The following is a 16,007-nucleotide window of genomic DNA, read 5'->3' as shown; positions in this document are numbered from 1 at the left end:
AATATGTTGATGTGTTTTAGGACAATTATAGTTATTCTTGCTCTCCTACGAAAACATATGTAAATTGAAGCAAATAACTTGTACAAATACCTAATTACGCTGTACGCCAACATCATCATTATTTAGTTATGAATCGCCGTTCCACTAGCATAGTGACTTTCACCACGAGGGGATTAGGACGGAGTGACGAAGAAAGTATAGAAAACCAATCTGAGTGAATTGAACATTTATTGCAAAATGTCATTAACTTGAACACAAACATCTTATTTAATTTAATTGATTAAAGACAAGTTCCCTTCTATCCTGTCGGACCACAGGTGGTTAACGTGTGGCTTTGATATTAATTAGTGAAAACATCATTTTGAATGATAATCATATTATAACGAAAAATCAAATTTTCTGAAAAACATTCACTATCAAATATATACATTTTGTATATATAACAAGGTATTCAAATCGAAATCACCGGAAAACAGGATGCGTCGCTTTGTACAGCCATTCATCAATTTTGCAGCGATTTTCATGCACCCGTTCTCATTCAACGCAAAAATGAATTTCCTTGCTGGAAATGTATATATCTTGTTATATTTCTACACATGATGGGTCAAAGTTTAAGAAATAAAAAGATACACAATTCGCTTGACCTACTTAACAGCGATCAGACAGGATTCACGTATGAAATCTCCAGGTGTATAGACACACCTTCGCATTGGACCAATGAAATCGCTCGTGTGTTTAAAATGTCAGTTATTTTAAATGTATTTAAACAAAGGTTTCAAATATATATATATTTGATAGTGAATATTTTTTCTTCAGAAGAGTTTACTTTTCGTTATAATATTATTATTTATCATTCAAATTGATGTTTCCACAAATTAATTTCATAACCACACGCTAACCACCTGTGTATCGGACAAACGAAAAAGCCGCCACACGTGGAACGACGTTTCACACCCGCAAATCATTATTTTGTTATATCATTCGAAATTTCTTTCACCTCTTATCCATAAAAACCGCATCTCACATACAACTTACCGCTAAAACGTTCAGACTGAAATAAATCATGATCAACCATTGTTATAAGGTTTTTTTTATAATTTAAACAACTTTCTATCCAGCAATCTCAATTTGAAGAATCTAACTGAAGCAAACATGATTCCCTCCAGCTCGAGATATCACTAAAGCGTGTCTTCAGATCCGCCAACGTTTGGTACCATACTTTGCGTAGGATCCCTGGTGGACGAAACGTGAAACGTCACTTCCGCGCACTGTGTTGATACCGCAACGTACGCATGAAGTTAACCTATTTATGCCTAGTGGACTCTCCCACCCTTCTAAATTGGATCAATTTATTTCCAAAATTAGGGATGTCTTGTATATTTATTTATGTATTTAGAATATTTCTTACAGAAATTCCTTTAAGCAAACAGCGAAGACCCTGATGAGACGCCGCATCATGCGGCGTCTCATCTGGGTCTACGCTGATTGACATATTTTTCTAGACGCTATACATTAATGGGTTATCTAGTAATGGAAATATTATTGATAGAAAACGAAAAACTATATCAAGAAGATAAAATACATATTGTATAATTTAATATCTACAAATACAGTATAAAGATCATCTGTACACTATAGTAATATGTGAATAAGTCATAACATTATTTTTTATTAATTTATTATAAAACCATGTGCGTTAAGCGCGTATCTTGCAAGTATTTTGTTGTGCATAGTTTAATTGCCATTTGCTCATTGTAAATATCGTAAATGTTCAGTCTCTTTAATGCTAATTTATGAGAAGCGATAATTAAATGAAGAGTACCATAAGGAGAGAAGTGGGCGTTATTAACCACTATAGTTTGACAGTATTCGTGTCAAAAATAAAAGTTAACAACATCCAAATGTCGGCATTCTCATGGTATGTTAACATTAAGGCTTACGCTATGTTCCCGTCCTATATAAGGGGTGAGAAACGCCAGCCTAACCAGTGCTTCTGGCAGAATACTTGCTTTGAACCACAGCATCATCATGGTTGGGTATCTTCTTGCGTTCGTCTTCCTTATTGCTTCGGCAAATGGTATGTTATTTGGTGTTTCATATCATTGGACATGAAAATATATGAACAGAGGAAGTGACTGTAAAATACTTCTACTAAGTCTATTGTATTGTACTGAACATATAATATATATTGACAAACAATGCACATGCATTTAATCATTTAGTATACAATTATTATTAAGTTTTAAGGTTAAAACATATTTTCAAGTATAATGAAAGTTTTGGAGATATTTTCTTAACCGCACTGATGTTAAATCAATTAATTACTCACTATCTATTAACTGGAAATAAAATCATTAAGGTTTGTGTGAATGTAGGAGATACGATTTCCCGGATCATCAACGGAAGTCCGACGACCATTGCGTCCCATCCGCACCAGATTTCGCTGCAAAGGTACACAACCTCCAGTGGAGGTTACTGGTACCACACTTGTGGTGGGTCCATCGTCAGGAGCAAATGGGTTGTGACCGCTGCACACTGTGTGGAAGGCTCCAGGTTGGTTAGACAAGGTTGTCTCATATATATAAGTTGACTAACTGCTGCAGCTGCAGAATGAGCATCGTTTTCTTTCTCTTTTTTTCATCTAGAAAATGTAATGTTTCCACAGTATTAAACAACCAAGCCTATGTTTTGAGTGAACACTTTACAACACCGTCAAAAACATTTTCAACCGAAAAATGTTAAACCCGAAAGATATAACACGTTTTATAGTTTCTAAAAAACTATTTCAGTGCGTCTACTCTCCAAGTAGTCTTGACCAACGGATTCTTGTCAGACCCCAACAGGAAATCATACGCCGTCAGACGTGTTATCATGGTAAGATATGTTATTTAAATAATTAAAAACAGGTTCAATAAAATAAAGTATTACATCGCGTCATACTAATCAATATCGCACACAGTTTTGACAGTGCCAGGATTATTGTATACTGTTGTAAATATATTCTTAAATAAACAAGTCATAAAGATATAAACTTTTCATAAGAGAGGAGCTCTTACTAAACGGGGCATATTGCATGTGCGTAAAGTATCGTCCCAGATTAGCCTTTGCAGTCCGCACATGCTATTCAGGGACGACACTTTCTGTTATAATTATATTATTTATTAAAAAGGAGACGTTCCGGGTAAGGCGGAATGTGTTGCCCCCTCTTAGCCTGTGCAGTCCACAGGGGCTAAGCAAGGACAATACTTTGCACATGAATTAAACCCCGTTGTATCTGAGCGCGACTCATATCTTTGTTGTTTATTTAAGTTGTTGGATTTGACAGCGATCAATTAATATTCCATAACCTACTATAGCACCCGAACTACAACGTGGGAAGTGGTGCCTATCCCCACGATATTGCCCTTCTAGAGCTGACCTCTGACGCTGACTTGTCGGGAACCAACAAGGCCATCGAATTGGCAACTACGGGCGAGAACTTTGATCGCCAAACATGTGAGATCAGTGGATGGGGACATACAGTCACCGGTAATAACATATTTAACTATGCCACTAGTGCACACTTACGTTGGAGACGCTGACTGAATATTTCAAAGTAGGATTACATCCCCCATCCAATAACACGTCTAAAGTCCGTCAATTGCCAACAGTATTACGTACCTAACCGAAATTATCATGCAAATTAGTCGCGTTAGAGATATGTTTAGTCCCGCCCACTGTGATAACTACTTTTTGTGGTTGTGGAATGTCGCTTATATCAATACAAGCAAACAAGCCTCGCCATTTTCTACGCAATGTCGGCCTCGTCTGACATCACATGATATAATAAGTCAACAAGCATATATTTTCTAAATCAATTTTTGTTTCCCACCGATTTTATACCATAGTCCAACATACCGACTTTTTATTGTAGGCACTCAGCCGAACAAACAGATTCCTGATCAGCTACAGGAGACAAACGGTGTCATCATGACGAACAGCGAGTGCACGTCATCCTGGGGCACCAATTACGCTGGCAGTGTTCACATCTGTATCAATAACAGGAACACTGGCACCTGTCAGGTAAATTTGTTTAACCATTGTCAACACACAAGTACTTATGTTTGTATGAGTACTTGTCATTTATCATTACGATATTGTGTTTTTGGTTTAAAATTATGTTCTAGTTTTTTCTTATATTGATTGCAGGGTGACAGTGGTGGCCCGATGGTGTGTTTCCGTGGCACAACCCCCGTGCTTGCGGGTGTGACCTCCTGGGGCGTGTCTGGGTGTGGCACCACGTACCCAAGCGTGTACGCCAGAGTGTCCACGTACAGGTCGTGGCTCGACACGACCATGGGCATTTAAATCGACCGGCGAATGGCTTTGTTTGAAACTTTGCAAAGCTATCAATAAAACAAATGCATCCATATAACGTTGTGTTTTTGTTCTAACATTATAAGACGTGGCAAAAAATAACGGTAAACATACTAGAGAATATTGTAAAGTTATTCTGGTTCGGCGGTAAAAATGTTTTTAAAGACCAAGTTACTTAAAAAAAATAAAAATAAAATAAATAAACAAAACAAAACTATGCTACTTATTCTATATATAAAACAATGTTTTCGTAATATTGGTAATTATTAAAGAATTCAGATAATTTATACCGATCTTATATTGAAGGAGTATTACTACGACGAAAGAGTCACCACTTCGTTGTATTGGAAATTGGCAGTGCTCTGGGAAAAGGGGGTTTAATGAAGTCCGCACATGCCAATCAGGGTCGACACTTTCCGCTTTTATAATACATTTCGTTTAAAGAAAGTCTCTTCTCAGCGGAAAATGCACAGGCTAATCTGGGACGACACTTTATTCACAGAGCATGGACCGAATTCATTTTGAAATAAACAGAGGTAAAGTAGTTTGTGTTTAAGGTTATGATTGTGCATTATAATGACAGATCCATTTAAACAATAAGCGCTCAACCGAACGAGTCTAATTCCATTCGATTTAAAATGTCAAACATATAGCTTTGGAATTTTACTGATCATCTTAATCGTTAAATATATTTAAGTTGAATGTAAAAATAACCGCTTCACAAACTTAGTATCGTTTATTGGAATACTTAAGAAAGTTTAGATGTTTCTGATTAATTTCCAAGTGAAGTTTAGTTTGTAGCGTATCAATTTAATATGGAAATTTAATAATATGTTAAAAAAAATCAATAATTATTTTTAAGTTGTTTTAATATAAAAATGATACCTCTGAAACAGTTGGAATGATGTTTAGTAAAACGAACAAAACATCAGTCCGGATTGTAAAGGTTTTGATATAGTGTGTCTTTTGTAAACTAAGAAACAACATTCTAACATATTTATGTCAGTGGTTTGCAATAAAAGATCACTTCGAAAAAAAGTACTTTCCGTTCATGGATTATTCTGTATTTTAGTTAGAGGCCGTATCAATTTTTCAATCAATAATTTGTCCTTATAGTACCTTACTGAAATATTTGGAAATTAACATTAATCACGATCACAACTTTATTGTATTTATCTTAATGAATCTAACACACACACACACACTATCTTTATTTCTGTCACGTTACATGATAATAACAGACATGGCATAAGCATAAACATCGCTATTGGTCGTGAGACTGTGTTCTATCACATGATATTCGATAAACATAGTTGAAAGCATGTTTTCAATAACAGAGGCATACTTGGAATTGTATACTATTACCAAACTTTAACTTTGTAAAAATGTCGTACCGGGGACAGTTGTGCGTAATATTTTTGGTCTTTTTAATATATGTAATTGTATGAATTGCATTAATATTGTTTCAGTGATACAAATTTAAACAGATTATTTTTTACATTTATAGACGTTTTCCGCGGTAATTTTATTAGAATATTTAACCTTTATGATATTAGTAAAGTCAAATAAAGAAAAAAAATTTAAGTCCGAAAATAGTAATGGAAGATATTGGTATTAAAATGAGTGTAGTAAAAAGATCTAATGAATTGTAAGAAGCGTCCCAACGCCAATGATGGTAAATAGGCAAAAGTATCAGCAAGTTAAAGCATTTAGTACAACGCACAAAGACATAACTTTGATGCAATATTCGAAGCTAGCTGGTTATAAGAGATAAACATATACATATAAATACAAAAAACAACTCATTTGAAAGAACATGCAACGAATCAAACACTACAATAATGTACATTTGGATAAGAAATTAAATCGCACAACAATACTAGAAGTTAAATTGCGTATAACAAGTATGTTCATTGGATAATTTAACCTCATAGAATCGAAGAGGTGGATTTTGATCGAATGCGTTTGCTTGAGTATGGAATCAGTGGCATGCAGCCTGTGATGTAATTATTTTTAGAACAATCGATGTACCCAATTGACCTGACCTACATGCCGAAATCGAGATCGCGTGTAGATCAGAGTTGGGTGTGTGTAAGCAGTGCGTTTATGAATGAAATTGGAAAGTTTTGCACGTGCTCTGCAAAAATTCACATGCGGGATTACTAATTTGGATTTTCCCTAAATTGCAGGTATGTTTGTTTATTTATTTTGATTTAGTCTCATGGATTAATTAGTTAATTATTGTGTGTTTGTGAACGCATCCATAATTTTACGAGTAAACAAGCTTGTGCGTTTAGCCATGTTAATGTTGTTGCACTGCATTAATGCAATGCATTTGATGATATTTGGGCGTGTGGAGTAATATCTCGGGATTAATTGATGCCTTTGTTCTGTAAAGTGTGGGCACACAAGGACGTAGTGGAATTCGTCTCCTAGTTCTCTTAATCCTAGCTGGAGGCAAAAGGGGCAGTATCTTAAGTTATGAGGAATGTTAGACCATCTTTGTACTTCAACAGGCAGTTTGTGGTTAGCAGTTTGGAATTTAATGAGGCTTGTTGAAAGGTTACTTGGAAGTGATGTTATGTACTTTTCGAGTTTAATATTGTTTTTGAACAGGAGAAAGTGTTTGCCTTTGTTTGACGTGTTCAGTTTTGCTTCCCATTCTTGTAAAAATTGATCCATTAGGGTATGTTTAATTGTCTGGTGGCCGTTATTTGTGTTGATGTGATTTTGGGCCTCGAAAATGTATGTATTTCCTGTTTCGTTGAATATCTGTTTAATGTAGTCGAGCCACTTGTAAGTTTGAGGACTATTTAGCATATACTTATATAGGATGTATGTGTATTTTGTGTGGTCGCCATTTATTATCTTTGACCAATATTTTATCATGTTTGTTTTGATTTGTATTTGAAGTGGGTATCTGCCCAGTTCTGCGTAGAGGAATGAATTGGGTGTTGATTTTCTGGAATTTGTTATTTTCTTGAGAAAAGAAATATGTATTTTCTCCAGATTGTTTGTGTTTTCGTATCCAATTATTTCAGTGGAATATGTAAGAATTGGTAGGATTGTGCTATCGAATAAGGATATTTGCAAGTCGAGTGGAAGATCGAGATTGTTTATTCTTTTGTATAGTAGATGCAGTGCTTTGTTGGCTTGTTCTTCAATATGTGTTCTTGCTTTAAAAAAACTTCCACTGTGACTAAAGTATGTTCCTAGATATTTATAATTGTCTACTATTTCAATAAGTTTATTGTTTATTTTGAATGAGTATTTATGCCAAGTTCTTTTATTGGTGCCAAATATTATGACTTTCGTTTTATCTATATTTACTGTTAATTTCCATTGTTTACAATATTTTTCGAAATCGTTTAGGCATTTTTGGAAAGATTTGGGGGAATCTGCTAGGAGAATCGTGTCATCGGCGAACAGTATGGCTATTAGTGCAAGAAAATGCATTGTTTCTCCATCATGGTATTGAATTTGGATCCCTTTGTTGTTGCTATTTTTAAGGTATTCGAGTAAGTCATTTAGGTAGTAGGAGAATAAAAGAGGAGAAAGGTTGTCCCCTTGTCGGACACCCTGGTCGCAGGCAAAGAAAGCTGAATTGTCATATTTTGTTTGGACACATGATTTAATGTTGTCGTACATGTTTTTTATAATTCGAATAAATTTTCCTTGGAGATTGTTGTTAATTAATTTATGGAATAGTTCTGCTCTAGGGATTAGGTCAAAGCATTTAGTAAAGTCTACAAAGCCCATAAATAGTTTACTCTTTAATTTTTTCATGTTGTTTATAAGAACATTTAGGCAGAATATGTTGTCTGTTGTTGAGAAGTTTTTACGAAAGCCAGCTTGATTTTGATTGATTATGTAATTTTCATTGCTGTACCTTGTCAATCTTTCATTTAAGACAGATGTAAATAGTTTGCCTAGGCAGGATAAAATCGTTATGGGCCTATAGTTTTCGGGGCTATCCCGTGGGCCTTTTCCTTTGTATATTGGAAAGATGTAACCTTTTGACCAGGTGTCTGGTATAGTTCCACTGTCAAATATCATGTTGAAAAGTATTGTATAGATTGGCAACATCAGAGTTTTCGTGGCTTTAATATATTCATTGCAAATATTGTCGGCCTGGCTACAGGTTTTGCCATTTTTACATTTGTTGATCATTTTATCAATTTCATCACGGGTGATGGGAGAGTTAAGGGTAGTTTCTGTGTTGTTGTCGATTATATTTGGTTCAACGCTATTGAGGTCATGGTCACTTGTGCTTTCATGTGGTGTTGTGTTTAAGTCTTTGAAATATGTATACAATTGTTCGATGCTTGGTTCAATTTCATCTTTATGACTTTCCAGTGATTTTAGGTAATTCCAATAATGCTTCGGTTGTTTGTTTTTCATGGTTCGTAATTGGGTTTGAGTACGATGTATATGTTTTTTGTGATGGAAATGCACGATCCGTTTGTATACTTTACTTGCATGGTTCAGTGCGTTTTTATTGTCTGATGTTTTGTTTTGATTGTAGAGTTTACGCATTCGTTTGTAGGTTAATCTCTTGTTATTACATTGAGGCCCGTACCAGGGTTTAGATTTGATTGAATGTGTTGTGTGCCGTTTGTTTTTATGTTGAATACGTTTTGGTTGAAATGTTTGCACGGCTGTCGTATGGAATAGTTGTGCTATTTGTGTAAGGGCCATATTGATAATGTTGTTGGTGGCTGTCGTGTTAAGGAACGTAATGTTAGATGAAGTAAAAGAAGTAGCAGAAGTAATATTAGAAGAAGTAGTAGTAGTAGTGCAAGAAGTGGTAGTAGTAGTATGAGCCGCTCAAATTGTAGTATTAAGTAACGAGTAAATTGGTGTTAAATCATGATTTTCTAAATTCGAGACAAATTCGGCTTGTTTATCTGATTTCCATAGCCGATTTTTGTGTTGTTTGGGGTTTTGATTTTTCATAATCTCGATTACTTTTGCAGGTTTGAAGTTCAAGGACAACACAGAGTAGCCATCAGAGAACACTGGGTCAAGTTCTACGATTTCAAAGCTGTGTAAGTATTTTAGGGTATGTACTGAGCAAAGGGTGTAGTCAATAACAGAATTCTCTTTGAATGTTGAACGACCTATATTCTTATCTTTACTAAATCTTCCATTTAAGATGAGTAGATTGTTGTTCCTACAAATATTTATTATGGCTTTGCCTATTGCGTTTATTTTAGGATCGCACGAGCTCCTCGTTATATTCATATTATGATTGTGTAAATTATACTCATGGTTAAAATTATGTATCATGTCGTTGTCGAAACAAAAGTATTCGGACAAGAAATCATCGAATTCTATGAAGTCGGATAATTAGGGCTGTATGACCGTTAGTGTCGCCTGTTATTATAACGTGACTATATTTGTTGCTCATATCAGTGACCTCTATTTCGAAATTATTAAGCTCATCTTGGTTAAAGAATCTTGATGATTCTAGTGGGATGTACACTATCCCAAGTAAGACGTCGTGTTCGATTGTAATGCAACCTTTTTTTAGTTTTACCCAAAGGATATAATCGGAGTCAGTATTGATAATTTCTACAAATTTGAATAATTGTTCTTTGATAAGAATACCCAGACCACCTGACTTTCTATGAAATTTCATTTTTCGTGGTTGGGCTATAAACTCAAATCCATCAATTTTAATTACATCATGCTCGTCTATTTTGCATTCTGTGCAGCAAAATATGTCAAACTGGTTAATATATTCAACAAAGTCTGGGTAAAAACACCTTTTCTTTAGTCCACATACATTTAACGTTCCCATTTTTATAGTTTCTGGAGGATCTGATTTTAATGTTGTACTTATTGGGTTATTGCTTATATTTTCAGGAACGAACGTTTTGCACGGAGAGGCGTTACGGGGAGTGTCCGGGGAGCGGGAATTGGGGAGTGCACAGTGTACATCAACGCCATCTGTTCTGGGCAAGGTAGCGCCAATGAATACGTTTGCCTGGCAATCCTTTGGATTTAAAATTGTATTGTCGCTCACAACATTGGGAGTGTTGGATTCTTTATGCATCCGATTGGTTTGTGAGTCTAGTGTGCGCTGTAGCGCTTGTGTGTGGCGGCAATGGCGTGTTTTGGAAGACGATGGATAGCTTAGGCATGCATCGCAGATATATGTGGTGATTGAGGGGTAAGGCGTATCTGGTAAAAAGTGTACGTTACTGGATACAAGACTGAGACTGTGAGTGTTATTTGGGAAGGACTCTACGTTTATGTACGTATCGGCTGCGGGAGTGCACTGTGCGAGGGTTGAATTGTCATTGGAAATAATTGGAGACTGAATGACATTACCAAAAATGGAGTTAAAGATGGAATTTCTTACAGAGTTACATTTAAACGTTGTTTTATGTTGATCATATTCTATGTTATTATTAGGGTTATCAAATACATAGTCACAAATGGTTTCACAAGCATTGTAAGAATATTCATTATGTTTAACAAATTGTTTTTTGCTAACAAATATATTGTCAGTGACATTTGATGATAAAGCTTTGTCAAAACTGTCGTTTGCCATATGTGGATTCACTGTCCCCGTGTTCTCCTAGCACATAATTTTGTCTACTGTTGGGGAATTGGGTAGGTCGCACTGTGTAGCCTCTTCATCAGACATGTTTCCATCTTTGTCTGTTAAAGTCAGGTATGATGTCTGCGTTGTCTTGGGTTTGGAAGGTCCCTTTCCGCGAGGCGAGTTTGGTGTTGACCTTGATCTTGGCGAAGCCGTGGGATTCGGCATTTTGATGGTAAGGTCCACTGGCTGTTGTCTGGATGTTTCGTCTGCCAATTTACTGGGTGGTTTGTTGGTATGTGTTGGAGGACTTTTTTGAACGGGTCGTGGTAGCTGTTGGGCGGTGTAGTGTACTGTCTGTCGGAGCATTTCTACACTGGACGCTACGGAGTTGTGGATGCGTTCATTGGTATTTGATACTCTTGACCCCTTGAGAATAGGGTACCACTCTGGGAATTAATCCTCGACGATTCGCCCGTTCACTCGGAGTGCTGCTGGGAAAAGCATCAGGACGTTCCGGGGTCCGTGTTTGGACCTAGCGTCCTTGAATTTGGGCCATAGCTGCTTCCTGGCGTCGCTTATTTCTTTGGGGTAGTTTCTCAGAAGGCTGAAGTTGGTTCCGGCGAGTCGACGTGCGCTGTTCATGAGGTCGTCGACTTCACCTGGGTGGCTCATCATGACTCGAATTAACCATGGTCGTGCGTTGTTTGAGACATTATCTACATCACATTATGTTGAGCTTATATCTCCTTCATTTTTAAGAAATAACACCATACACAACCTACTCGTCATCGATCAGACCCGATCCAAGACTGAACTATTCATGGAGTATAAAGGGCATTTTCCCTGCTAAGTCCACGGACCTCATTACCATGATTCAATAAAACGTATGAAAAAAAGATTCTTAAAGTTCTTAGTTATATAATGCATCAAAACTTACTGTCCAACGCCGTTTGAAACCTTAATTTACATACACGTCAACTGGCCGAAATTTAAAACACACGAGTGATGTTATTGGTCCAACGCGAAGGTGTGTCTTTACTCCTGAAGATTTTATACTTGATATGTGTTTACCCCAAGTGATGGTTTTGCTAGTATTGTGTTATGACATATGCTATATAAAAACATTCAACAACAAGTAGTACCATACGATTGTTAATTACAATAGGAAGACCCTAAAAACGAGTAACATTGATGTAAAAACGTTATATTACAAGCATTCGGCAAGTTTTAAGCATCTAAAAATCTAAATATCGTTCCACGATGTAATCTACTTTCGCTTTCGAGTCAGGATCGGATTCATTCGGGTTGCGTTCATTTGCATAATTTACACAAGCCATTTTCGCATTCGCTAAGTTCCAGTTACCCAGAATTCATTTTGATTTCACAGAATGATTATTCATGAGAGCTACGTCATGCTTCCGACGCTTACCGTATCCAATCTCGTGTTCGCCCGTAAATGTTCGGATATTTCACGGGAGATATAAATGGAATTATTTGTGGCCACAAAAAAATAAAAACGAGCATTTTGTATCTCGTTAAATCAATTCTACCAGACAACATCTAACGTTGAAATTTTGCATTTTGCTAAAAGGAACATTGATTTTGTATGGGTTAGCTTTATTTAACGAAATATTCGATATTTTTGAGCGTGATTGTTAATTTAAGGGACATAACTCCGACCAATTGATTGCAATGTTTGTGAGCCGTTTCACCCCTTCGTATGCTAACGTTAGGTTTTTGACATTGAATAAAACTACTTTCAACGGGTATACACAAGCTGTAAGCGCAGAATTAAAAAACAACAACACCTGAAAAGAATTGCGTGACACAGACGACACCATCTGACTGATAAGAGTATTTGAACATACCACGAATCACGATGAAAACAGATGGGATTTGTAGGCGCTGATAAAGAGAGCGAAATTGCAAATCGATAGTTTAATCATAGGTGGTTAGCGCGTGGCTGTGATATTCATTAGTAAAAACATCATTTTAAATGAAAAATAATCAAATTATAACGAAAAGTCAACTATCAAATATATATATTTGACAAGGTATTCAACTCAAAATGATCCGAAAGTAAGGTGCATGGCTTTGAACAGACATATATATACTCTTTTGCGTTAAAGGGACCTTTTCACACAGTTTTTTGCATGTTTTAAAGTTTGTCATTAAATGCTTTAATTTTGAGAAACGTAAACATTGGAACTAAAAAAACCCATTAAAACAAGAATGGAATTAAAGACAGATAAAATGTAACCACAACTGGCATCGAACCACTGATCCTTGCTGTAGCCACAACTGGCATCAAACCACTGACCGTTGCTGTAGCCACAACTGGCATCGAACCACTGACCCTTACAGTTAAAGTCGAGCACTTAAACCACTCGGCCATCCGTGCTCATGCAGTGAGTGGTGTATTTTATACATTATAGAAGCAATCCTCGTAATTTCACAATATAAAACGATAGCAACAGAACTCTCCAAATTATTTGAAGGGGCATTTTTACAGATTTTGGTATGCATTGTTTGTTATTATATGCTTTATATTGATAAATGTAAATATTGGATCTAAAAAGCTACAGTAAAAAGGCAAGAATAATATTAAAGAAATAAAAAAGTTACCCTAAACCGGGCTCGAACCACTAACCCCAGGAGTAAAAGTCTAACGCTTAGACTACACGGCCATCGGTGCTCATTCAATGAGTGATGTATTTTATACTTTATATAAGCAATCCTCGTAGTATCACAAAATATAACTACAACAACATAACTCTTCAAATTATTCAATCATTTCGCTCTGCAACGCTTTATAATTTTCAGGTTTTTAAATCGTCAAAAGATGCTTAAAATGGATATTTTAGAGCATAGCAAACGTTCAGTATTACTGTTGTCTGTTGGTACATGTACTGTTTCTCAAATGTTTAGTATAACATCCCAGCTACTTCATCACCCCCTGACGTAGAAAGAGCAGTTTGCAGACCTTCAACACTCTGCAATGTCAAGGGGGTTGGAAACAATAAGACCCTGACTGACTCTTTGGTTTTTGAGCATGAAGATTCTGATGTTTACAAAGTGATTTAAAACACGTTATTGATTGTTCTACCTCCTCTCCGTTTTGCAATTTGTATAAATTACCCCAAAATCATTCATTTTAAAGTATATAGTGAACTAATTTATATACTCTTTCTATCATGTAAATAATTTTAAGATTCATTCTTAGCTTGACCAGAAACACAATAAGCCAATAGTTCCTAATATTTCTTAATGGCTACTAAAATATCTGATTGTGAACACAACTTTCGTAAATACGTTGTAACGTAAGCATATTGTATCACTTTCTGAGGTAAATTGACAGTTTGACACGATCAAAGGGAAACTATTTTCTGTTGTGTAACCGTAAATCAACATCGTTCTCGTCAAACAAAATGGCTTCCTTTGCAAATCGATCAAATAGCTAAACCAATCGTGTGCTTGTTACTCATACGCACTCTTCACATTAGATGATAATCAAATAGCTCCGCTTATCGACATTTACAAAAACGAAGGTGGAGTTAAACAGTTTATTGAACATATGATTTACGCGTGCTGAGTCCCGATGCATAATAGTACTTACTTGGCCTAACCAAGAACACATTTGATACAATCATCTCGGCTTTTTCGAGAAAGGACGAGAAGTTCCGATTTACCAACTTCATGTACAGCTTCGAACAATGGCGTATGTTTGTGTTTACTAAATTTCTTTAAAACATGTATCGTCAATAATGGCATCAGTGTTTTGTTAAATTATAAGGAGTTATCAACTTGCAAGGTAATCATGTTTTTACTACTATTATCTGGATGAATAAAAATCACAGAAAAACGTTTAAGAAGATAGTTGTGTCATAGAATCAGATGATGGCTTTGATGGGGTCGTAATTTTAATAATGATGATTTTGATTTTCCCGCTTGTTATTTTGACCCGACTTATCAAGTGCACATTCTCAAAATGGCCAATGTTCGAACCATTTCCAGACCCTACGACGTATGAGCGGGAAGACGTATGACTACATTTTTTCGGTGGCCATTTCCAGATATAATGATTTTTTTCCAACACAGTTTAAGGACTTCAAATCATACATATACATTTTCATTAAAAAAATGAAAAATACACACTTATGTACTGCAATAAGTGATGAAAAAGAAACCTATGAAATAAGCATTTTCAATAGAAATAAAATCACATACAGCGAAGTAAAGCAACTATATTGGGGCTACATACATGTTTTCTTTAATTGATTTGTTCGACAAAATCATCTTCATGTAAAGTTTTCTGTATGTTATATACTTTTAAGTGTGAAAATATTACTTTTCTCGATAAAAATGAGTTACAAATTGTATTACAGTAGACTCTGCCAATACCGGACTCTCCGAATACCAGAAATCTCCCGATTCCGAACGGTCGGGACAGTCCCGTATTTTCCCCTTCCATTTCTTTGTTTAAAAATGTTGAATAAACCGAACTCTGCCAAAACCGGAAACTGAACGGATATCTCCTTGAATTTCGTCATTCTCAACGTTGAATACATTGAGTACACCGGACGGTCCAAATTCTCAAGACGCCCGAGGCGTGTAAATTACAATACCTAGTCAGCACGGCGCGTGCGGTTTCACACATTCCGCTCGCGCAATTATCGATAATCGGATTAAACGTACCATAAAGGTGTCAAGTCGTTACCGCGCTATTCAAGTCCGATTAAATAATGTAAAACAAACTGTGCATGACTATTATAGTCTTGCGGTAACACCAACAAGTGATTGACGCGATCGTGTTATTATCCCCACGCTTTTTGAAAAAAAGGTGGGGATATTGTGGTTATCTCCGCCGTCCGTCCGTCTGTCTGTCCGTCCGTCCTGGCCACTATCTCCTCCTACACTAAAAGCACTAGAACCTTGAAACTTACACACATGGTAGCTATGAGCATATGTGCGACCCTGCACTATTTGGAATTTTGATCTGACCCTTGCGTCAAAAGTTATAGCGGTTGGGGTGGGGCCGCGTCAGAAATTATCACTCATTTTTTTAGGTTATTTTACATTTACTTCTTTATTTCTACAC

At 36.2% G+C, this 16,007-nt stretch overlaps 2 protein-coding genes across 2 annotated transcripts in view; both read left to right on the top strand.

Annotated features, from left to right (window-relative positions):
- LOC127858756 (beta-1,3-galactosyl-O-glycosyl-glycoprotein beta-1,6-N-acetylglucosaminyltransferase-like) overlaps nt 1–16,007 on the top strand; it is a 311,044-nt gene that overhangs the window by 37,275 nt on the left and 257,762 nt on the right. The window lies entirely within an intron of this gene.
- Nucleotides 1,970–4,414, top strand: LOC127858760 (chymotrypsinogen A-like). The gene is made up of 6 exons (XM_052396037.1): nt 1,970–2,077; nt 2,376–2,553; nt 2,790–2,874; nt 3,357–3,528; nt 3,914–4,062; nt 4,189–4,414. The coding sequence occupies exons 1-6, from the start codon at nt 2,029–2,031 to the stop codon at nt 4,345–4,347; spliced, it is 792 nt and encodes a 263-aa protein (XP_052251997.1). The 5' UTR covers nt 1,970–2,028; the 3' UTR covers nt 4,348–4,414.

The sequence above is a fragment of the Dreissena polymorpha genome, chromosome 14, assembly GCF_020536995.1.
Source record: "Dreissena polymorpha isolate Duluth1 chromosome 14, UMN_Dpol_1.0, whole genome shotgun sequence".
In the NCBI taxonomy this organism is placed as follows: Eukaryota; Metazoa; Mollusca; class Bivalvia; order Myida; family Dreissenidae; genus Dreissena; species Dreissena polymorpha.
Note: the sequence above shows the minus strand (reverse complement) of the source record. Positions and strands in the feature narration are given on the sequence as shown.